Genomic DNA, 24,990 nt, shown 5'->3' on the forward strand with positions numbered 1-24,990 from the left:
TCTTGATTTTGGCTCAGGTCACGATCTCAGGGCTGTGAGATTGAGCCCCGTGTTTGGCTGCACGCTGGGCACAAAACCCGCTTAAGATTTTCTCTGTTCCTCTCCCTGCTTCTCCCCCAGCTCTCTAAATAATAGATAAATAGGGGCACCTGGGTGGCTCAGTTGGTTAAGCGTCAGACTTCAGCTTGGGTCATGACCCCAGGGTCCTAGGATGGAGTCTCGCATCCAACTCCCTGCTCAGCAGGGAGTCTACTTCTCTCTCTCCCTCTGCCTGCCGCTCCCCCTGCTTGTGCTCTCTCTCTCTCCCCTTCACTCTCTCTGACAAAAAAAATAAAATAAAATCTTGAAAGTAAATAAATCAATAAAAATTCAAAAAAATTGTTCAGGAGTGCCTGAATGGCTCAGTCAGTCATGTATCCAACTCTTGATCTCAGCTCGGGTCTTGATTTCAGGGTTGTGAGTTTAAGCCCCACTTTGTTTAAAAAAAAAAAGTTTAATGTATGTTTGTTGAATAGATAAGACTTACATGCAAGCCACTGTAATAAGTGGGATATGGGCCTGATCCATTAGGATAAAGAAAGTAAGACTTACCAGTTGAGGAAGCTGAAACCACACTTGCATGTTCCTTTGTAAGTTTGAGTCCAAGTTTGGTAAACTATTAAAAGAGATTGCAATCCTTTCTGGAAGGACACCAGCCGTAACAAGGGAACTAGGAGTCTTCAGCAACCCGGCTTGAGATAAGAGCGGGCCAAAGTGTTCCACTTCCAAATGCATCAGTCAAGGTTGATGAGCAAGAACAGAGGCTGGGGTGCCTGGGTGCCTTGGCTGAGTGACTGCCTTCAGCTCAGGTCATGATCCCGGAGTCCTGGGATCGAGTCCCACATCAGGCTCCCTGCTCAGCAGGGGATCTGCTTCTCCCTCTGACTTTCCTCCTCTCGTGCTCACTCTCTCAAATAAATAAATAAAACCTTAAAACAAACAAACAAACAAACAAACAAACAGAGCCTGGATATCCATCAACAGTTAGAAACACATGAGGGCCAGTCTTCAAAGGCAGCTGTGACCCTGTACATTTTACTGTGAGCTAGGGATGTTCCGTCTGAATTGTTTGTCATGTTTATGCTGCTTGGCTGCCTAGCTGTGAAGACTGGGGGAAGATACCGCCTCTCACATTCAATTCCTAGAATAGGATTAGGTGATAAATATACAATGAACAAGTCTAATTATATAACGGGTAGGAAGGAATGCCTGCCCATATTCAAAAGGGAAAATGTTACCCATTATGGATTTTTCATGGAAGGTTGACAGTTGGTGGTATGCACATTGCATGAGTGGGATATAGTAAGAGCTTTGCCAAAGGAACATTTCTAGAAGAACCATTCTGTAAAGAGGATAGATGGTAGATATATATATATGTATATATACATATATGTATATATATAATTTCACCAAATCTCCATATTATATGGAAGTTGTGGTGGTTCTTAAATAGGATCTAAGATGCTCTGAGGTATGTTTTCTGGTGTTAGAATCTCAAAAACCTTTGAGGAAAATACTGAGAAGACCACACAATGAATTGAAAAATATTACTGAAACTCAGATAGACACCTCTGAAGATGTTTCCCATGGTTAATATCAGAGATAAAGGATCTAAGCTCTTTTGTTATAATTTAGGGCACACATTTGAATCTAACACTACTGCTCTGCCAGTGAATGTCCAAACTCAATAAGTGTATTTGGAATTTTTATTTAGGATTTTATTTATTTGACAGAGAGGCACAGCGAGAGAGGGGACACAAGCAGAGGGAGTGACTGAGGGAGAAGCAGACTCCCTGCTGAGCAGAGAGCCCAATGAGGGCCTGGATCCCTGGACTCTGGGATCATGACCTGAGCCAAAGGCAGACGCTTAATGACTGAGCCACCCAAGTGCCCCTGTATTTGGAATTTGAGGTCAACACTTGTGACTTAATTTAACAGGATGGGGAAGTGAGAGAAAAATCTTGGACTGAGGAGGTTCTTGTTTTTGTTTTTGTTTTAATTTTTAATTTAATTTAATTTAATTTTTTAAAAGATTTTATTTGTTTATTTATTTGACAGCAAGAGAGAGATCACAAGTAGGCAGAGAGGCAGGCAGAGAGAGAGAGAGACGGGGGGGAAGCAGGCTCCCCACCGAGCAGAGAGCCCGATGCGGGACTCGATCCCAGGACCCTGAGATCATGACCTGAGCCGAAGGCAGCGGCTTAACCCACTGAGCCACCCAGGCGCCCATAATTTTTAATTTTATTTTTAAGTAATCTCTATACCCAACATGGGGCTTGAACTCACAACCCTGAGATCAAGGATCGCATAGTCCATGGACTCAGCCCTCCAGGCAGGTGGGCAGAGCACTGTGTCCACAGAACCCAACAATCTTCAGGAAGAGTTTGGGCAACTTGTTGTCACTAAGGGTCCAAGCAGAAGTCAGAGCAGTGACCAGAGCTATGGAAAAGTGAGTACTGGCAGGTGGACAAATGAACAACCAGCACCAGAAGTGGTTTCCAGTTTCCGGGCTGAGGATTAGATGTGGCCAGAAATCACTGATACTTCCTCTCCCTTGTCTCCCAGATCCAAACTATTCCTATGCCTTCATTTTTCTCACAAACGTCAGTGAGTGCCTTGGAGCTGTGAATTTGGCAGAGAAGGAGACAGTTGAGGCTCCTCCTCCTGGAGAGCTCTGAACCCCACGGGAAGTGGGGGAGACGGTCTGCTCAAGAAAAGTCTCTCTGAAGATGGGACCTTCCCACTGGGATTTGGAGAACCACAAAGGGGTCAGGTGAGGGGGACAACGGACAGTGAAGAAGCTGAGAAAGGCAGCTACCTTGATCTTGTAGGACCCTCTGTCAGCCAGGGTGAGGAGTTGGCATGTTCTAAAAGCAGTAAGAAGAGACTGAGGGGTTCTAAGCTAAGGTCTGATTTTTGTTCTGAAAAGATCACCCAAGCTCCCAAGGGGAAGAATGAGTTAAAGGTGAATAAAAGTAGAAACAGAAAGACCAATCTTGAAGCACCAGTGTTCATTTGGATGCAATAGATGGTGGCTTGTGGTCGGTGGCAATAAAGGAAATAGAAAAAGGTAGACTGACTCAGGATAGGATATGGGGAACAAGTCGGCGGGATGGTAGCTTGATGGCGTGTGGCCATGAGAGGGGGAAAGGAATCAAGGGCCAGTCCTGAACTTCTGCCATGTAGTGACCGGGTGGATTGGGGTGTTCTTTACTGACATGGGAGGTCGGCACAGGGGAGGGGACATTTGTAGGCAGTGGTTTGGAAAGGGTTTATTTTGGCTGTGCCTAAAAAGCCCACAACCTGGAGTTCCTGGCAGAAGTTCAGGTTGAAATCCCAGACGTGAGCACCACGGACAAGCAGACGGTACCTTAAGCGATGGGACCAGAGTGGATCCCAAGTGCTGTTGATCTGATCTTCTAAACCTCGCTTAGCTTGTCCACCTCTCTCCTCCACTACTGCCTCTCAAGTCCAATCTACTGCTCTTCCCTGGACCTTTGTAATTGCTTCCTTGTCTCCCTCCTTCTCTACTTTCTCCCTTTTAATTGGTAGCCTGTGTGATCTGTTCAACATTTAATCAGATTATGTCACTCCCAGTTTAAACCTCTTTAATACCTTGTTCTCAGGATGAACAAAATCAAATCCTTACCTGACCCACCAAGAGGGTTGCCAAAGAAAATACAGGATGCCCAGTTAAATTAGAACTTCAGATAACCATTTTTAGTATGAATATCATCACTTACCTTAAATTAAATTCAACCTGGCATCTTTGTACTTTTATTTGCTAAATCTGGCTATCCTACCCACAAGGGCTTTGCAAGATTTGGCCCTACCACTCTCTCCTGGCTCATCTCTCATCAGATATCCCTTATTCTCTGACTTAAGCCATAGTCTTTTTCTTCAGAACTTGGAACAGGCTGTGGCCTCTCCCATGCCAGGCCTTTGCACATGCCGTTTCCTTTGCTGGGAATGCTTTTAGCTCTTCTTGAATTAACTGACTGTGATCCATCTTTCAGATCTCAGTGTCCAATAAACAGCCTTCTTTTTCTTGTGTTCTATACTCTCTTAGCATGATGTAATTTTCCTTCATTGACCCTGTGTCAGACTTCAATCACACATTTATTTGCATGACTATGTAAGGATCGTGTATCTTTTCCAGTAAACTATAAGGTGAGAGACCTGATTTATTTTTGCTCACTCTTGGGTCCTGTGTGCCTCTGGTAGCGTCTCGTACATGGTAGGCACTGTGAAGAGAGAAAAGAAAGGAGGTAAAGGAAAGGAAGGAAAGAAGGGAGGGAGGGAGGGGAAAAGATGAAAGATAGTACTAGATTATAGAGTAAATTATATCAGGACCAGTGTGAGGAATGAAGATTCAAGCGGAGATTGGTCCTATGAACTAGCTTGCAGGGAGGACAGGAAAGTGATCCAGGGTCACAAGAAAATACCCACATCAGCCTGGGAAGAAGGTGACACTATGATGTCCAAATATTTTGGGACTGAGGATGAGGTTCGAGGTTGCTTAAACATATTCTACCTCTAGGGGTGCCTGGGTGGCTCAGAGGGTTAAGCGTTGGACTCGATTTCAGCTCAAGTCATGATCTCAGGTTGTAGGATTGAGCCCCAGGTCAGGCCCCTCCCTGAGTGTGGAGCCTGCTTGGGATTCTCTCTCTCTCTCCCTCTGCCCCTCCCCACTTGTGTGTTCTCTCTCTCTCTAAAAATAAAATAAAATCTTTAAAAGAAAAACCCAAAACCCAAAACATATTCTACCCTGAAACTCGATTAGGTCTGGCAAATGGGGCAGCATGGGTGTGGGTACAGGTGAGCTTCTTTGTTTAATTGCCGCCTCAAGGGAAAGGTCAAGTGGGTCTGGGCTAAGACCCTGTTTAACTCTGTGGGGATTGTTCCCCTCTGCGCTGAAGTCCCCGACTTTCTTTGCAAGCTTAGCATGAGTAAGTATAAAGGTGTGTAGACTAAAGACAAGCAGTAAACTCAGTCCCTCCTTCTCAATCAGTTCTCCAAATAAATTGGTTCTATCTTTTTCTTCTTTTTTTAAAGATTTTATTTATTTATTTGACAGACAGATCACAAGTAGGCAGAGAGGCAGGCAGAGAGAGGGGCAGGGAAGCAGGCTCCCTGCTGAGCAGAGAGCCCTGATGCGGGACTCGATCCCAGGACCCTGGGATCATGACCTGAGCCGAAGACGGAGGCTTTAACCCATTGAGCCACCCAGGCGCCCCTTCATTATTTTTTAAAAAGATTTATTTATTTGACAGAGAGAGAGAGAGATCACAAGTAGACAGAGAGGCAGGCAGAAAGAGAAGGGGGAAGCAGGATCCCTGCTGAGCAGAGAGCCTGATGCAGGCTTGGGACCCTGAGATCATGACCTGAGCTGAAGGTAGAGGCTTAACCCACTGAGACACCCAGGTGCCCCTATACCTAGCTTTTTAAATCTAAATTTTAGTTTGGAATTTTATTTATAAGGAGAATGGCAGCTTATGTTTAGAACGTTGTACTTTAAACTGTTTTTATTATCAAGAAATTATTTTTATGGAATTAAACTAGATTTAATTCCAATAGAATTAAATTCATTATCTCAAAAAAAGTGATTTCTTCCCTGAAGTACATCAAATTCATATCTATAAGCGTAATTTTAAAAAATATACACACAGCAGGAATCCCCCAAATCTGGAAAAGGCTAATTTGGGAATTGGTTGTTTTGAACTCAGCCAGTATTTCTTCATGCTGTGTAGGAAAACAAGGTTCTCTCTTGGTCCAGGGAACCTACTTAGTGCAGCTGAAGGACCACGAATCTCTCTTGATGTTAGCGTTGGAAATGCCAGCAGCCAGCAGCCAAGGTTCCAAAGGAAACATTTCAGAGTTCCAGCACATGATGCCAGGAAGACATCTTTATGTCTTTATGGTCATGAAGACCATCTTCATGGGGGCGGGTAAGGGAGGTGAACTTCAGGGGAGGTGTTGGGGACCCAGTGGCAGGCATTATGGTGGCTGGGTCTGGGGTTGAGGAGCCTTTGTGTGTACAAGTCACTGATAACTCAGATGTTTGAGCTGCCACCCCCTTTTAGAGAAAAGTAAATTAACAAATGCTTCAGAATGGAAGAGAAGAGAATATCCCATGAAGTTTTAGGTTCTATTGCTCCCTCTAGAAAGAAAGACTCTCAGATTATCTCCTCAGGAGACTTTGAGATAGCCTACTTTTTTTAAAGATTTATTTATTTATTTGAGAGAGAGACAGAGATAGCGGGAGAGAGGAGGAGAGGGAGAAGCAGGGTTCCATCCCAGCACTCAGGAGTCATGACCTGAGCTGAAGGCAGATGCTCAACCAACTGAGCCACCCAGGGGTCTTGAGATAGTCTTTTCTTTCTTTCTTTTTTTTTTTTAAGATTTTATTTATTTATTTGATAGATCACAAGTAGGCAGAGAGTCAGGCAGAGAGAGAGGAAGGGAAGCAGGCTCCCTGCTGAGTAGAGAGCCCAATGCAGGCTCATCCCAGGACCCTGGGATCATGACCTGAGAAAGCAGAGGCTTTAACCCACAGAGCCACCCAGGCACCACCGAGATAGTCTTTTTAAATCCACCATTGTTTGGTTTTCATCTGAAGCATCAAGAAAGATTTGGTGGGGTGAGGGAAAGAGGAACTCACCAAAAACACTTAAAATAATTGATTCATATTTGGATCCAGATCTGAAGAGGTTCATGCGTAAGATATGTACGCTTCTTTGAGAACACTTGTTTTAATTTTACTTAAAAGGAATTGCTGAAGAGTTTCAGCTGAGGCAGTGGTATTGCTTAGCAAATCCAATTAACAAAATGTGGGTTTTTCTACTCAAACGTCTGTGTATTAATCAGATCTGTCTCAAAAGCCACTCATCAGGTTGGGGAGGGAGACTTTTTATGCAAAGAAGCTTTCTCGTTTGGTGTCAATGAGACAGTGTATCAGGAAAAAAGAAAAGTTTTTGACATTTTTATATTCTGACAACAAGGTCATGCTGATCAAAAGAATCTGTATATACATACTCTTGACCCCCGGATAATATGAATTAGTCAGTTTTGTTTTCTTTTTTAAATGACTCAAGCATCCTCATTTAATCATCTTTATAGGAGTAAAACATCATTATTTTATAACTTGCATGAATAAAAATAGAGTAGGTTTTGCAGATCTGACTTTGTCTCTGTGGTTCTTTCCCAGCAGAGACAGATTTCACATTATTCTTGAAACATCATTATTTCTACTTGGGATATTATTAATATTTGTTGGAGTCCTAGGAAGGGATCGAAAAGTTGCATTTCTTCTATTTGTTTCCTCCGGCAAACTTGTTTCTAGAAAGGACATTTTAATGTACTTTGAACTGCTTTTAGTTCCCTACTGGGTCTGAAAGGAAGAGACTCCCTCAAAATGAAAGGAGCTTTATGTCATCATGGAGTTGGAGGGCCTGGCCATGCTCTCAGTTTTTCTCATGAGCTACCCGCCGGTCATCACGGAGATTCTGTTTCAATTTGCTTCTACCCTCTTATTTTAAAAGATTTTATTTATTTATTTGACAGAGAGAGAGATCACAAGTAGGCAGAGAGGCAGGCAGAGAGAGAGAGAAGGGGAAGCAGGCTTCCTGCTGAGCAGAGAGGGGGAGTGGGGCTTGATCCCAGAACCCCGGGATCATGAAGGCAGAGGCTTAACCCACTGAGCCACCCAGACGTGCCTCCCCTGCCTTTTGGTTTTCTAATGATTCTTCAGCAGCAGCTTCCACCACCAACTGGCCATCTTATTTTTACGTACTTGCTATTGAAATAGAATATATGTCACCTGATATTACTGGTGTTGTTAAATTTGGAGGAATAAGACTTGGAAATTCTTGGACTTGGAATTGCCCAACATCACACAGCATCAGAAGACATTTGTGTCTATGGTTATCAGCTTATCAGATTTTTCTACCGTAATATAAGCCTTTAAAAATGTCTGATATTGGGGCGCGTGGGTGGCTCAGTGGGTTAAAGCCTCTATCTTCGGCTCAGGTCATGATCCCAGCGTCCTGGAATCGAGCCCCACATCGGGCTCTCTGCTCTGTGGGGAGCCTGCTCCGCTCCCCTCCCCCCGCCTACTTGTGATCTCTATGTGTCAAATAAATAAATAAAATCTTTAAAAAATGTCTGATATTAACATAAATGGACCCGGAAAAAATTACGCAAAGTGATATAAGCCAGACACAAAAGGGACAAATATTGTATGATTCCATTTATATGAAGTGACCAGAATAGGCAAAGTCACAGAGGCTGGAAAGGAGACTAGAGGCTACCAGGACCTGGCAGGAGCAAAGGATAGGGATTACCGCTTGATGGGTTGAGTTTCTGTTTGGGATGATGAAAAAAGTTCTGGAAACGGACAGTGGCGGTTGTTGCATTCACAAGTACACTTTGAATATACTTACCACCACTGAATTGTATACTTAAAAATGGTTAAAATGAAAAAAAGGGGGGGGCACCTGGGTGGCTCAGTGGGTTAAAGCCTCTGTCTTTGGCTCAGGTCATGATCCTAGGGTCCTGGGATCGAGTCCCCACCAGGCTCTCTGCTCAGCGGGGCCTGCCTACACCGCCCCCCCCCCCCCCCGCCCCCTGTCTGCCTCTCTGCCTATTTGTGATCTCTGTCTGTCAAATAAATAAATTTTTAAAAGACTTTAAAAAAAAGTGATGTAAGTTGAGCTAGAATAAAGAACTAAACTTTAAAAAATGGTTAAAATGGTACATTTTATTATGTGTATTTTGCCACAATTTAAAAATAGCCAAAACATGTTTGAGAGCAGTGATGAGTATGTTATAGCGGAAAATAAAATGATATAGCTCTTTGCCTTAGTGAAATACTTTTTATTTTTATCTTTTTAAAGATTTTATTTATTTTTTTTGAGAGAGAGAGCACAAGAGCGCGAGAGAGAACATGAGGACGGGGTGGGCAGAGGGAGAGGGAGAAGCCAACTCCCTACTAAGCAGGGAGCCCGATGCGAGGCTCGATCCCAGGACCCTGGGACCATGACCTGAGCCAAAGGCAGACGCTTCACCGACTGAGTCACCCAAGTGCCCCAATACTTTGTTTTTAAAAATAACAGTTTTGGGGGAGGCAGAGTCAGAGGCTGTGTCTATGAAGGGGGCAGTATGAGAGGGTCCTGTGGTGATGGAGCAGTTCTGTAGCTTGAATATGGTGGTGATTGCATGAAGCTGTCCAGGTGACGAAATTACATAGACCTACACACACACAGGGGTGCCTGGGTGGCTCAGTTGGTTAAGCGCCTGCCTTTGGCTCAGGTCGTGATCTCAGGGTCCTGGGATTGAGCCTCGCCTCTTGGTTGTAGGGCTCCCTGCTCAGCAGAGAATCTGCTTCTCCCTCTGACCCTCCTCCTAGCTCATGTGCGTGCTCTCTCTCTCTCAAATAAATAAAAATTTAAAAGAATCTTAAAAACACGACGCGTGTGCACACACGCACACACACTAGTGCATGCAGAATTGGTGAAATTTGAATCAGCTTTATGGTTTGTATCAATTTCTTGGTTGTCATATTGAAGGATACTATATGAGCTGTGGGGCCAGATTAAGGGTATACCAGGACATCCGTATACATTTCTTTGTAACTTCCTGTGGATCCATAATTATTTCAAAATAAAAAGTTGACACAAACACACAACACCAACAACCAAAAAGTAAAGACTGCCGTTGGATGGGAAACTAACTTGAGGGTGATTTTACACTGTGTCCTTATAATGCGCGAGAAATGGCCAGTCTCCTTGAGAATTCTCTGTTCGCCAGGAATGGCTCTCACTGGCTTCAGTAAGAGAGAATGACGCACAGACTATTACGGTCCTTTCTTGGAGCACATATGCAATTCGTCATCACATTCTTTTTTTTTTTTTTTAAAGATTTATTTATTTATTTATTTATTTATTTGACAGAGAGAAATCACAAGAGAGGCAGGCAGAGAGAGAGGAGAAAGCAGGCTCTCCGCTGAGCAGAGAGCCCGATGTGGGACTCGATCCCAGGACCCTGAGATCATGACCTGAGCTGAAGGCAGAGGCTTAACCCACTGAGCCACCCAGGCGCCCACGTCATCACATTCTTTCCAAGAAGTTACATGAAAGATTTAAGAAAGATTCTGCTCTGTCCTCACCAAGGTTCTGTTAGAATCAGGAAAATATTGATTGGAAAATAACAGGGAGCTTGGGTTTTGACTTTCATTCTGTCTTGGTTAAAAACAAAAAAACCCTGAAAAATCTTGTTGGTATGTACACGGCAGTTTTCAGGAAGTCCTCAAGTAAGGATGCATTCAGTGTTTGCTATCACTGAAAGCATGAAAACAAAATGACGGAGAAATGATGTTGGTTTGTTCAGTTAAATGTAGTTCCTTATGTTTTGGTTTCTGCGGGAGCCAGTCAACGTTTCTGCAGCAGCAGGCTAGCAAGGGCACTGAACATCTAAATAAATCAGAGAACTCTAAGTTTGCCCTTCATCCCACGAACATCCAAAAAGAAGAGTATTAATACCTTAAAGGAGCAAAGAACTTACATGGGAATTGGATGCTGGCAATTGCTTAACAAGTTGAGAATAATAAACTTTAAAAATTTTATTTTTATTTTTATTTTTAAATTTGTTTATTTATTTGACAGAGATCACAAGCAGGCAGAGAAGCAGGCAGAGAGAGGGGAGGAAAGGCTCCCCACCGAGCAGAGGGCCCGATGCGAGGCTCGATCCCAGGACTCTGGGATCATGACCTGAGCCAAAGGCAGAGGCTTCAACCCACTGAGCCACCCAGGCACCCGAGAATAATAAACTTTTAAAACTGTAAATACTTGTTCAAAAAGATGAACGTTCTCACTCCTATGTTGTCAGTGGAATTGCAAATTGGTACAATTTTCTCTGGAGGAGACGTTGGCAGTAGATACTCCAAGTCATAAAAATATTCATATCCTTTGACCCAGTCATTTAATTTCTGGGAATTTACCCAAAACAAATAATTAGAAAGATGACACACAGACTATATTATAAAGAAGTTCCTAACAACACTCTATATGATAACAAAATCCAGAAAATAACCTCAAAGTCAAATAATAAAGGAATGTTTAATTATGGATTTCCAACCCAAGGGAATATTACATAGCTACAAAAACTGATAAACTTGCTATGTACCATATATAAAGGTGGTTATAAAACAATTCAAAACCCTCAAAGCACTTTGAGGAAAGATATGCATTTATGAATTATCTTCTGCAGAAGAAAGTGCAAATTCTAAAGTAGTTGATGCAGGTGGAAAGAAAATTCACTTCCTTGGGTGTATAGAACAGATTTTAACAAAATGCAAGTAAGTAGAATAAATTTAAAATAAGTGAGGTAAAATTCAAATTTGTAGAAATATTTCTCAATTTTCAAGTTATGTCCTGAAAAGAGGCACTGCACACATTAGGACTGATGACTGGATTTTAATGATTGCGCATAGAGGACAGCACACTATCTTTGGAATGCTCTAGATGTAATCACCAGTGTGCTTAAGATCACAAAATGATTCTCAAGGGTTGCTAACAAGCAGCAGATTGCCAGCATCTTGCATGTAGACTCCCTTAGGAGCAGGAAAGTTATTTTGGAAGATTAAGATTTTTTTAAAAAAATCATAAAGGTCCAGATTCGGCTGCCCTCAAGTACCCTCCCACGACATAGTGGCCACTTCCTTCTGCAAGCTAAAGGAGGGGAAATGATGATCTCCAGTTTTTTGTGTCTGCCTTCAGAGCAGATAGGTGGTAATTCTAGCTAAACATAATCATCCTCTGAATTCCAGGTGTTTAATTCAGCTCAGTCGTGTTGCTGTACTGAACGGCCACATTTGATAGGATTTGAAGGCATGTCCAGTTTCTGTGGCTATATCTTACCTTGAGTCCTCCCTGCTGGGACCAGAGCCAGAGCATTAAGGCAAAGTACCAGACTGTTTCCAATTTTCCTGGGAGCAGAAGTAGTTAAATGTCTGGACTTGAATGGGATCTCCTACAAGGTTGCATGTTATAGAAAGGAGGAATAGAGGGCTAAAAATTAAGTGGAGAAAGTCAATACAACAAACTTGAAACCAAGGCTTGCTTGGGTCAACCACATGGAGTTAAACACACACACACACACACACACACACACACACGCACGCACGCACACACACACGTTGATTGTTGTTCCAAAGCCATCAAAGCTTAGGGTTTGAGAGGAACATTTTCACAGAGGGATATTTCAGAGCAGGGCTTCAGGACTGATACGTGATTTATCCCAAACTTGAAAAGTCAAGGAACAGTTGGAGGTTGGAGGCAAAAAACCCCAAGTGGAATATACTAAAGGCAAGAGGGAATTTTAGAAAAGAATGTGGGCGTTTGGAAGCCCGAGAGTAATACTCAAACGAGAAACACTGGGATTGAAAACATTACGAGTACACTGGTAAACTACCAACATCTATATACTCACCATTAAGCATCCAAGCGTTTAACCACCTGTCTAGTTTGACCCCAGGAATAGACAGCCAGCCTGGCTGTACCTGAGTTTGCTGGCTCCAAGTCACCCTGTGACTACTCGTGTGAAGGTTGTGGGTTTTGGAAGAGAATTATAAGGCGGGGTGGGGGGCGGTCCTGGCGAAGTCAGAACTACACAAGCAAGCATATTTTAGTTCACTGGCTCAGTTCCATGATTTCGGGAAGGTTTTCAGTGTAGAGAGCTTCCTTATGGTGCAATGTTACATGAATCAGAGGTGAATGCATGGGATGTAGAAGTTGACTTGAGTTTCAGATTTGAAGAGGAGAGCACCAGTGGGAAGGGTACAGAAGACTATGGGAGAAGGGGCAATAAAGCATTGCTGTCCTCACTCTACCCACCCCCAGAGGACCCTTCTGTGAAAAACAGGAGCTTCTGGAGATGGAGAAACCAGATCAGAATGACAGCAGTTCACCTTGGACCAGGCCATCTTACAATGAATAGAATCTAGTGTCCCACTGGGTGTTGTTCCTATGGTTTTTTCGGGGAGATTTTTCTTGGCTGTCATTCAGACTGTAGCCTCACATTTGACGAGGGGGAATCAAACATCTGTTAATGGGTAGATGAATCCACCTGTGTCTCCCACTGGGTTTGTAAAGGCCTATTGAGCCAGAGGGATTCCATCTTGGGTTAAACAGTGATCTTGTTGTGTATGCAGTAAAACTTAGACCCTGCCCCCGCTCAGGGACTTACTTAAAAGCAAGCTCGGGAAACCAGTCCCAGGTAACAAAGCCCAAATACAAGAGCGGGTCAGGCCAGGTGGAGACATCCAATCAGTGGGGGTGCATACTGTCTCCCTAGCTACCAAGGAGTGTGGGTTCCACCTTTTGGGCGCCAATTCTGACCAAGGTGATAGGCTAGTTCAAATGTCTACTAGGGTAAATTGTAGTTCAATTGGCCACTGTATGTGACCTAGCATGACTGTGCAGCTGTCTGTGTGTTACAATTTCATTGGCCACCTGTGCATGGCCAGGCCCAACCACATGGCCTGTGCCCTTAAAAGCTAGTCTGTAAAGCAGAGAAGGGTCGCCCTCTCTGTAAGAGGTGCGGTCCTGAACGTTCAGTTTGATTCTTGATGCTTGGTGCGAAATAAAGCTTTGCTTGACCTTCGCTTTGTATCAGTCTCGCTCCTTTAATCACGGACCCATTATTGGGGGACCTTTCAGGATACAGATTCTCCTTGGGTATTTTTTGGTTGGACAGTTAGACCCAAGCTTATCCTGTCCATGACCTGGGCCCTGAAGGCACCATAGGCCTATTAGCAGGCCAGCTTTCTTTGTATACAAGACCCCTAGACCTGGGGTTAGCCATTAGCTTCTTCCTTCTTCCTTGACACCTTCGTTCACAATTGCCAACGTTCCCTTGAGAATGGCTGAGAAAGAGAAGGAAGCTACGCTTGGAAAGAAGATTGCTTTGTAGTTTATTTACACCAGAATGTAAGAAAAAGTAAGTTATTAACAATAATAAATAACTGGGGGAAAAAAAAACACAAAACAGCCATAAAATGACACAGAAGGATGGCATGTGTGAGGATCAACTCTTGTTTGCTTGTAGTCGGTAACACTGTGCCTTCCAAAACTTGGTCCTTCCGCAGTGGCAGTGTTATTTTGACCCAATATATGTAACTAATCAAGATCCCAGCTTGAAATGTAAACCCTAAAAGTGACACTTTGAAGCTACATTTAAGCGGCATAGGCATTAACAACAACTCAAAGAGCCATGTATGGTGATACATAGAAACTAAAGGGAGACTTGCAATTCAACAGACATGCTTTCAACTTTAAGCAAACACATTGAGGTTTATCCTAAAGCACTTGCTAACAACAAAAGTATAATTAGTAATCTGAAGAGTTCCTAGCATATTCACATTCTCTTATTGCACTAACTCCTAAAAAGCTCGAACACTTCTATTTTCAAATGCAAACAGATTGCTTTGAAGGTAGAACACAGAACCCGGTATGTGTTGCCTCCACATGTCAGCTGGGTGCTCTTGTTACGCTTCAGTTTCAGCAAGAATGAATGGTTTTAAATGATCTATTTATGATCAACTGCAGTCACTAAACAGACTTTTTTTTTTTTAAATTTCAAGAATTATGGCTCCGATGGCAGGTTGTCTGTCACCTAGTCTACTGAGTCAGATGATCAGAAAGGGACTAAAAGTATTCAGACAATTTTTCTCTATCAGATTATTTGAGTACACATTGTATGCGACTAAATTATACTCTGGCCCTTGGGAAAAGTAAAATTCCTCCTGATCGAAGCCAGCCAGTGACCTTGCTGTTTCCGAGCCACGACGAGATGCTAAATAAAGCAAAATTGCAAAGTCCACATACATACATTATTAGCCTTGACATTTTCACGGAAAAATGACTTCTGAGAAGTGTCAGAATCTTTTCACTTAGGTCACCGTTTATTATAGTGTCTTGAGAGAAAATCACATCTTTCCTTTGGGCGTCTCATGTTTTTTAAGTGTCTGTGTCCATTATCCACCCACTACTGCACTCCTTAGAAATTTATTTTCACAGTCCAAAACATGCCCAATAAATACTCGCAAATTAAAACCATGTACCCCACGCCCATGGATGCAGACCCAAAGCAGAAGGGTTTATAAATGAGTTCGCCAATGAACGCCTATTGTTTTGGTTATTACGGTGGTAACGGAACAAAATGTCACAGGCTCCTTGGTTGGCATGCTTTGCCTTTGCTTTGTTTTATTTGCAAGCAGGAAAGTGAAATGGCCTCCAGAGCTCACCTCAGATAAAGTTTATGCAGTAAAACCAAGACCTTCTTTCCAATTTTAGTGTATGTGCTGCCGAAGCGAGCACCACCAAGACCTTCTTATCCTGGGAAAGCACACAGCCCAAGTAACGACGCTGTATTACACTCAACCGAAAACACGGGGCCATTTCATAATTTGAAATCCATCCAAAGTAATGACATCTACGGTCACTTTGATGGTCTCCACTAACACCAGAGATGAAGATGGGATGAGTGTATGTGTTATTCTATGGATTATTTATTTTAATTTGGCTACCAGAAACTTAAAACTGGTGGCATCTGCTTCACTATATATATATATATATATATATATATATATATATATATATACATACACAGGTATAATACAATTTTGGTGAACAAAGGTGTAAGTTTCCACACTGCAGACAGAGGCACTGAGTTAAAGTTTCTATTTTTTCCCCCAACATGCTTCATGAATTCAATTTTCTGCTTTTTTTTCTTCTAAGTTTCCATCATGCAACCATTTAATTTCCATCCTTAAGGGAATTATTAATGTTCTACGTACACATTCATCGCAGGCTTCTATCCCACAATAAACAAACTCATGTATGGAGAATATGAAAAGAGACTTGAAAATCAAGACATAAAATATCGAAGTCATTTATGCCTTGTGATGACTGGATTAAATATTCAAAGCAGCTAAAGGAATATTTGCACCCTCCCCCCGCCCCGTTTAAATGCACACAACCACGTTTAGACAGGAAAAACTGAACATACACACATTTGTTGGCTAAGAATCACACTACCATCGGCAGCTTTGAAATTGATGTCTGTGGTACTGAATTGGCTACAAGAGAAAGAAAACTCACAGAAGGAAATCAGAAATTAGCTTTCAAAAGCATACAGCATCGTTGACCTCGATAGCAGAAGCTACTTTACAAAAAAGAAAAACGGCAATGGTGTTTAATGGGAACACTAGGTGCCAGATGTGTTTACAACCTGCACAAAATAAATCTGTCCTATGCAAAAAATAACGATCCCACCCCATCCTGATTTCAGCGGGCAAATGGTAAGCAAAGACGCATACTATGTCAGTGTCTTCTGAAAGGAGAGTTTTGTCTTCTAAAGCCCAACATTCTCATTAAGTACTACTGTGTGGGGAGGGGACCATTGAGAAGTCCAAGGGGTCTGAGAAGATGAAGATTTCCCACAAGCAGAGATCATGCTACTATTCCATGCAAAGATCGCTTACTGCAGAGCCGTCGTTCTTAGGAAGAGAGATGCACTGTCGGTCTCAACTATTTGCAACTGGTTTCCTCTTTGAGTTCTGGATTTATTTATTTATGAAGTGACATGTCAACCTGTAGATAAAGAAACGATCTTGACAGTATGACATATGACTTAGAATACTCGGTGCTGGGTTCGTGGGACCAGCGCCTGCACCACGGGAGAGTTTATCAATTTCAAAGACACTATGTAGCATGGGCTGAGCACTGAGAGAGAGAAGCAGGCAGGGTCCACTGGCTGAGAGGCTGTGTGGGAAGGAGGACATACTCCTTGGTTTATGTTGTTTCCTTTGGAATCTGTTTTGGGAAGGTCTCTTTCCTGAGGTTGGAGGTTATGGTCAGGAAGGTTAGCTGGGGCCTTGGAGTTGCCCAACTACCTTGTTGTCTTCCTCTCTTGGAGGACAGAGAGTAAATGCTAGATTCTGCTTGCCCTTCCTTCTGCGTTTAAAGGCAGTGAGGCGCGACGGTGGCAGTTTTCTCTTTAGATCAAAGGAGAGTTCGTTTTCTGCCACTTGGGTTGAATGATCTTACTTCCCGTCAACCTGGATTCTCATCTTGCATTACCACCACTTGCAGGAAAGAAAACTAGACAGAGGCCATCTCTTCTGGCTCCTCCTTCTTACTCTACAAATAGGAGTCAGCAATTTTGCTCCTTCTCTCCTCCCACTCGACAGTCTTTATTCTGCTTCCGCGACAATCCCAGTATTTGGGGTTCAAGTAAGGGCAAGAGAATGACAGTCTTTTTAAGGTCCGGTGATGGGCACTCTGTTCCAGGGAAATCTGGATGTTATTGAAAGTAAAAGCAGGAGGGGGATGGGAGACAGTTCTCTTTTTCAGGGTTCCTAAACCAGAAATCTGACAGTGTTAAAAGTCCTGTGAGCTTAGTCTACCCTTGAACGTCTTTGAATGGGCAAATAGTCAACGAGTTCTACTCAATTAATTGCAAATACCGAGAATCTGAATGGATGATGGAAGTTGACAATTCCAAGTTTGTTGGTACCTGTAGAGAAAAATGATGTTTGCCTCACCTGGGCCTCTTGGTTCCTAAACCAAACCATCCCTAAATCAGTCAGTCATGGTCACATTCATCCGTGCAATTCTGAAAGATTTCTTATGCCACAAGGGCACAAGGGGGAAAGTTATTAAAAGACAGAAACAAGTGGAATCTTTATTAAATTCTGTGAAAGGTATAAATCAGTTACTGTTAATTGCACTTGGAGCCACTATAGGTTGATAATTAAAATTCCCCCAAAATTTAAAGAGTTAATTAGGCCCCAAATCCTGAGTCAGACTAACCAAAATAGGAATCTCAATTAACTACTAGTATTCAAGTATTGGTGATGAACAGTTTGAAATTGAACAATTACTTATGTTACGCCTGAGAGTATTTTTGAGAATTTCAGGTTTGATGAGAAGAGATTGACTTCGCTATTTTACCACACCTCCTAACACAGGGGCACAACACTTTCACTTATGTACTTTTGACATCCACACCGACCTCATCAAACGCTCAACAAGGCTTCCTCCCTGGTTTCCAGCTGCGGCTACTAAGATTTCTTCTGTTCTTTGCAAGTCTTACAATTTACATCTAGCGGGATGCAGGGGCATCCTTGGGGAATCCTATATGGGAAGGTACTTAACCACATGCACACTCAGAGATCGAAGGAACATGTTTGAGGGACAAAGCAGTCTTTTTCTCTATCAGAGATTCTTTAAAAAAAAAAAAAAAAACAAATGAAAATACAAAACTCCATGAAATATTCAGAGGAAGTTACTCTAATTTGGGCCGGCGTGGCTTTTCTGAAGAGTGTGTGCCAGGTAAATTCAGGGTGGCTCTTTTCTCAGGGTCTGGAAGCGTGAGAGTTTCTGGGGCTGACTTTTTCCGGGGTCGATCTTTGGGCACGGATAGAAAGTCTGGGGCGTCGGTGGAGAGAGGTGTGGAGGGAGCACTAGAAGGGGCGCTGCGGACCGAGGAAGGCAGCAGGGGGATACTCGAGATAGAAATCGCAGGTGGGAAAGCGCCAATTTTCCTGTTGGTGGCTTCCTGAGTGGCTCGTTCAAATTCTCGGACTTCGTCCATTGTCATGTCTTCAAAGAAAAAAAAAAATAGAAAGAAAGATGACCCGTTATTTAGGAGGGATGCAAATGGATATACCTCCATGCCTGATTTTAAGGGAACTATGGGAATCCTATCATAAAGAGGCCTGTCCAGACTAGAAACCCAAATTTATCACTGAAATGCTAAACCCTGAATTTTTTTCTTTTTAAAGGCATAAACTTCTGGGGAAAAAAAATTTTTTTCCTTTTATGAATATCCATCCAAGATTTTCCAAAGCACTCTTTGGGGAGTAGTGTAAGTATTCCGAATAAGGATGGGTCAGGAGAGTACAGAACCAGACCAGGGATGTATTTGGGTGTGTACGCGTGCGCGCGCGCGCGCGTGTGTGTGTGTGTGAGCTGTAGGATGGTGATATATGGAGCTATTTATTAGAACTAGTCACATTTTCCATAAAGGGAGGCTACTTCAAGCAATCGATGGCCCAGAAATGATACATATTATTACCTACTTCAGGGTATGCAAGTATAAGTACTCCTTTAGACGGGAAATAGGCAAATCATCAGAATTTCTTCTTATTCAGTAAATACATTTTTTTGTATTCTGGGGGGTTACTGGTTTCCTGACTGTGTACCCACCCTGAGATTGTTTAAACGTTATATTTTAATTAATTCAGCTTAAAAAACAAAGAAGATAATGACAACAACCACAAACCCTGCAAATTATCCCAAAGCCAAGAAAAATAAAACCATCTTTTTAAAGAAACATAAAAAAAAACCCAAAACCATTATTTGGCATTCAGGAAACAAATTCAGTGATGCCTCATTAAGAGAAATTGTCGGATGATGTAGATTTTCTAAATATCTAAAAATGTTTTTATTAAGTGAGAAAGCAAAAAATAGACACTTTTAAAAATGTAAATCTTTCCCTAACTTCTTTATTTTTAAAAAAAGATTTTATTTTTAAGTAATGTCTACACCCCATGTGGGGCTTGAACTCATGACCCTGAGATCAAGAGTCTCACGCTCTTCCGACTGAACCAGCAAGGAGCCCCTCTAATATACTGAATGTACTATGAACATTTGCTACCCTTCAGACGTAATATACTGAAAATATATTAACAGTGCAATGACTCCTCTACTAGGGCCTATTTGGTTTTTTTATGGTTTGAGATCTCTTCTCTCCTTCTCAGAAACTCTATTACTGTGACTGTCCTTATTATTGTTATGGTTCTTAATCACTCTCTGGCTAATCCTGGTATCCTTTGTCATTTTTATGTACTGGTAATAGAGAAAAGAGGTAACTGGGCTTATTGGAAAAAGCACTGAGTGAAAGCCCAAGGGCCTGTCCTTGAGTAAAAGGACCATGGATTTTTCTACATGAATTTTAGTTTCCCACAGACCCATTTTTCATTCTCGTCCTCTCCCACGAACCTAGTGGTGGAACCTTCATGAGATGATATTGCAGAAGCTAACATGAAACAATATATCCACTTTGGAAATATTAGCTATGGAATGAATATTCGTAACATGATCTTAATCATTAGGATATATATACTACCTATAAGGTCATATTATAACACAAGCAAGCCAGATATATTTTTCTTTTTAAAAATTTTCAATTTAAATTCAATTTAGTTAACATATAATGTTTTATTAGTTTCAGGGGTAGAATTTAGTGATTCATCAGTTGCATATAAAACTCAGTGTTCATTACATTAAGTACCTTCCTTAATGCCCAACACCCAGTTACCCCATTCCCTCCCATCCCATCTTCCCTCTAGCGACCCTTGGTTTGTTCCCTGTAGTTAAGAGTCTCTTATGCTTTGCCTCCCTTCTCTGTTTTTACCTTTATTTATTTTTCCTTCCCTTCCCTGATGTTCATCCGTCAGAAATATTTTTAAAAAACAAAATCCTTAAGAGGACTTCTTGGAGCAATTGTTAAAATTTTATGAGAGGAAAATTTTTTCTTACAAAGGAAATAAAATAAGATTGTACTGATATCATATACAATTCAGAATGTAACAAGAAAAATTGCAACTATAAATTTGCCACTTTAAAAACACTAAGACTCTTAACAAGCTAAGAAATGAAATTAGGTTTTTAAAAAAAAGAAGTATGCACTTTAAAGTAAAATTGAGACTCTCAGAAAAATTTCAGTGAATGGGGTATGTTTCTGCTATAATAAATAAACATCTTTGAAAAATTAGGACTTTCTACGCAAGTGGCAGAGTATAATGCTCTACTCCACATATCCAGCAGGGGGCAGAAATCATCCAAAATACAGAATTTCGATTTTACATTCCCAGAGTCTCTTAGAAGTTCCCTTCCTTGAAGGCATGGAAACTGCTCAATGGAAAAGGAGACTTACTTTCTTACTGCTCTGTTCATGGGTGTTAATTTTGCATAATTTCAATCTAGTGTGTCCCGACTCGGGTTGAGGATTTAATTTTTATTGAACACCCACGCAGTTGGCATTTGTGATGGACAGCAGCCTCCTGATTCCAACTGTTTTTCATTACGATAGCGAAGAAAGACAATGGAAAAATAAATGATCTCCAATTTGATGGAATTCCAAAGAATAAGGGAAATGTCGTAAGCACTCAAAATAACCACTTTGTGTAACTTCTAAGGAGATAGGCATCTCTTACACTGAAGTCATGGGAACGACAGTGAATTGCAGCCAGAGAATGCATGGGGCCTTCCCATGGGAGAACCACTCTAGGTACCACTGTCTCCATAGTAAATTGACTTTCTAATAGTAACAATGGCAGGAGAAAAACCAAACAAAGAGCCCGAAGCTAAAAACCATAAGAGCTTAGAATGAGAAAAGCTGGGCGCTTAGAATCTTTTGGAATGTGGTATCTCCCCCTTTCCTCTGGCTTCCTTTGTCTGATCACACTTCTAAGCAAGCAGCTTTCAGAGGGCGACTGATGCAGAACTAGAGTCTAATATTCCAAAAAGAAAGGGAATTGAAAATGATGGACTTCCAAGGACAGTTTCCTTAGGGAGTCTTTCTAACATTAGAACACGGATAGAGGGAGAAGGGAAGTCCTTTTGGCACGGGCCTATGCACAGAGAGAAACAACACCCCAGGTAAGTTGACTCTATAGCTTTCTGCAAATCCAATCACTATATGCATAAGGGGAGGAAACGTCAGGGCCATATGAGCCTCAAGGTTAAGTAAGCCACATGCACTCGAGCCTTGCTGGGCACACTCCAAATACATGCTCTAAAAACCGAACCGAAAACTTCCAAAGTGCAACCAAAAAGATGGTCGCGATTCTAAAGCCCCCATTTACAACCATAGCCTTTGCTCAACTCTCTTCACCTACATTATCAACTTCTTAAAAATCTAATAGGTTCTGTTCTGGGACGTGGGCTAGCAGACATGCGGGCTCAAGCGGATACCCAAAGAGGCCAGAGCACTGGCCAAAAACACATACAAATGACTTGATGACTCCATTTTCTCTGCTATCTTCATTGGCATGAAAGATTGAGAGATAACTATATTTAAAATGCTGGCATGCACCATACAGTCAGCTCTCAATTTCCAACGTGCCACTACATAACCCGTGGCTCTCTCAGTCTCTTGCTGAGTCTCAGGCTAGAGGTGCTACGTGGCCCAGCACATTCGCAGCTCACCGCCCCCTCACTGCTCAGCCACTCAGCGCACCCATGGGCTGCAGCCCCGTCTGGAGATTAACCAAAGCAAAAAGGATCAGATTGGCTAGAACAGCTATAAAGAGCCACAGAAAGCATTTCAAAGCAAATGTAAAGAAATCTAAAACACCAGATGAGCCACAAGCTGTCCCTTGAATGAATAACTTGAGCCTTAACTGTATTTTTAAAAAAGTTATGGTCACGATAACTAGTTTTCAGATGACACCTGTTTTGTCTCCTCTCTTCTTTCCCGGTGCAGGCCATTCACCAGCCACAAATGTTTCCACTCTCCACGTTCTTGGGTTTTAGGAGCGGAAAAACCAACCCTGAAATCAAGCGGCTCCTTTAAGAATAGAAAAATCTAGAAGCAAGAGTTGGCACTGTCCCGTTTAGACCTAGCTCAGGCTCTTCACCAACAGCCCCTGGGTGACAACATGATTTTGTGTGGCATGCTGAGAACTGAACGTCTGCAGTATTTCAAAGATCAGTTTTAAGTGTACGTTTGGTAAAGGGTGGGCAACATGTTTTAAAAATTCTACATACACTTGTTTGGGCATGGCTCTCTATGTCATCCACAGTGGAGGAATGCTGATTGCAAACTTTTATGTTGGTTTGTTCATGCATGTTTTTCTCGTATTCCCGAACATCATCCATTGTCATATCTGCAAAAAGGTCAAGACGTTGGCAACTACTGTTATTACACGCAAAATTTCAACAGGGAGACTTTAGGGAAAGACGGTAGCAGAAGCCAAAGAGAGGTTTCAAAAAGCAGGGAATTACACTAACTTTATGAAGAGGACGTCATAAAGTTAGCTAAACCAGCCAAAGGGGGGAGTGAGTGCAAAGAAGTTAAGTCGAAACAGTCTCGGAACAGCGGACGAGTGGAAATTACTTAGGGGCGGGGCTTGTAAAGTGAGCTAGATGGATGGAGAGTATTAGCACGTGGGCAGTGCCAAAGCCTGAGATCTCCTAAAACATTCTTAGAAGATCCCGACGAGGACAGGGTCAGGTTTGTTTGCTTTCATACTTACCTTCCAGATCCCTTTCAAAATAGATTTGGAGATTGTTTAAACCAATGCACTCGACAAGAGAAAGGACACTTTCATTGCTAGTACTCGAGACAGGACAGAAGGTAGACCCGTGATGTTTACCGGTACAAGGGATATTTGGTTGCAAAGCTCACATGGAGACGGATTTCTGCACAGGATTCTAGTGTCAGAGAGTGCGGGTCTATATCGAACTTCCAGTCTAGTCTAACAGCTTGGAGATGGCTGGCACCATTTCCACCCACACTGATCTATAAATAAAATGGCACATGACATTATGATTTTGGGCGTTGCGTCTGTAGTTTTTCAGCATTTCGGGATAATGATGTCTTCATCCAGTGGTTCCCAACAGGGGACTATTTTGTGACTACCAATGGCATCGTAGACCTCCTGGCGTCCAGTAGGTAGGGGCCCCATGAGGCGCTGGAATAACCTACCTATGCCCATTCTCAACAGGGAGGTAGTGGGTCCAAAATGTCAATGGTGCCAAGGCTGAGAAACCCTGTCTAAACCCAACTGATGAAAAACTGTGTTCAACAAAGAACCCATCCATCTTCAGTACACGAAATCCATACGAATAATAATGATTCTCCCTTGAACTACGTCTGCTGGTTTATCCTCCACTCCCCACCCGCCCATTGGTTATTTACAACATTCTATCAGCAGTCTTCCCAGACAGGCATTCCTCTGTTGTGGTCATGGCAGAATCGAACGTCATGCCTCTCTACAAGGAAGGGATGCTTGAATAATTGGTTATTTGACCACCCTGATTGCGAATTAGCTTGGCGGGGATTCAGAGCGGGTATTCACAGCTGGAAATTTTTCCTTAGGTATTTCCTGCGTCATGTGGTTTGGTGTCTTTTTATATCAATCTATGTATGTCATGTGAGCGTCTCTTCACTTCTACAGGGCACACGAGCCAGAACTTGATGACTCAGTTCAGTGTGGTCTGGGGCCAAAAGGGAGGGCGGCTCTAAATCCAGACCTGGACAATTTTATTTAGCCGATGATTCCCCCCCCTCCCCACCCCCGAATCCCCAAACCCGTTGATCACAAACGTTGTCCATAAGCAATGTAAGTATCAAGGGTGCTAAGCAGCGGTCTAGCCAAGCAAAGAGCATGCTTTTTGTCGAGGTAACTGGAAAGCAACAAACACATGCTGCTTTGTAATTAAGATAAATGTATCTTAGTTAACAATAAGAGCATATTCATTCAATGCAATCACTTTAACTCCAAAGGCTGGTTATCAAAATTTCCTAAACACAAATATACCTGGAAAGAATACTGAGGTCATTTTTAAGCCAAAAGTTTAAGAACCAGAGAAATTTCTCTCTATATATGTTCATTACACTTTCTCCCTCTCCGTTTCTCCCCCTCGTCCACCGCACCCCCCAACTGGCATGACAATAAGTTGGAAAACAAAAACAAAGGCATTTTAGTTTCTTTGTTCCAGTGAATCCCAACGGAAATCATTCTTTATCTTTAATTAGCTCAATGTTAAGAGAAGGGCTTAAACTGTGTGGCGGCGTGCTTCAAAGATGTCTCAATTTTGGAAGGTGAAGAAGGATTTAACAACAAAGATAGTCATTACTGCCTTGTTCATAATAGTGAGA

The 24,990-nt window shown here is 42.3% G+C and overlaps 1 protein-coding gene and 1 long non-coding RNA gene across 3 annotated transcripts in view; one reads left to right on the plus strand and one right to left on the minus strand.

Annotated features, from left to right (window-relative positions):
* Positions 1-634: 634 nt before the first annotated feature.
* LOC123929290 lies at positions 635-15,963 on the plus strand. Its single transcript, XR_006815915.1, has 3 exons — positions 635-645; positions 7,204-7,206; positions 15,311-15,963. It is a non-coding gene; the product is annotated as an uncharacterized LOC123929290 (long non-coding RNA).
* Positions 15,964-17,121: 1,158 nt separating this feature from the next.
* The window catches only part of PITPNC1 (phosphatidylinositol transfer protein cytoplasmic 1), a 250,282-nt gene continuing 242,413 nt past the window's right edge, over positions 17,122-24,990 (minus strand). Inside the window, exons 9-10 of one of the 2 annotated variants that reach the window (XM_045984797.1) lie at positions 22,875-22,993; positions 18,567-18,701 (exon numbers count right to left, since the gene is read on the minus strand). In XM_045984797.1, coding sequence (XP_045840753.1) covers positions 18,696-18,701; positions 22,875-22,993 — 125 coding nt within the window. In that variant the 3' untranslated portion in view covers positions 18,567-18,695. Of the gene's footprint in view, positions 18,702-22,874; positions 22,994-24,990 lie in introns of both variants that reach the window. The other variant, XM_045984795.1, reaches the window with a different exon arrangement.

The sequence above is a fragment of the Meles meles genome, chromosome 18, assembly GCF_922984935.1.
Source record: "Meles meles chromosome 18, mMelMel3.1 paternal haplotype, whole genome shotgun sequence".
NCBI lineage: Eukaryota > Metazoa > Chordata > Mammalia > Carnivora > Mustelidae > Meles > Meles meles.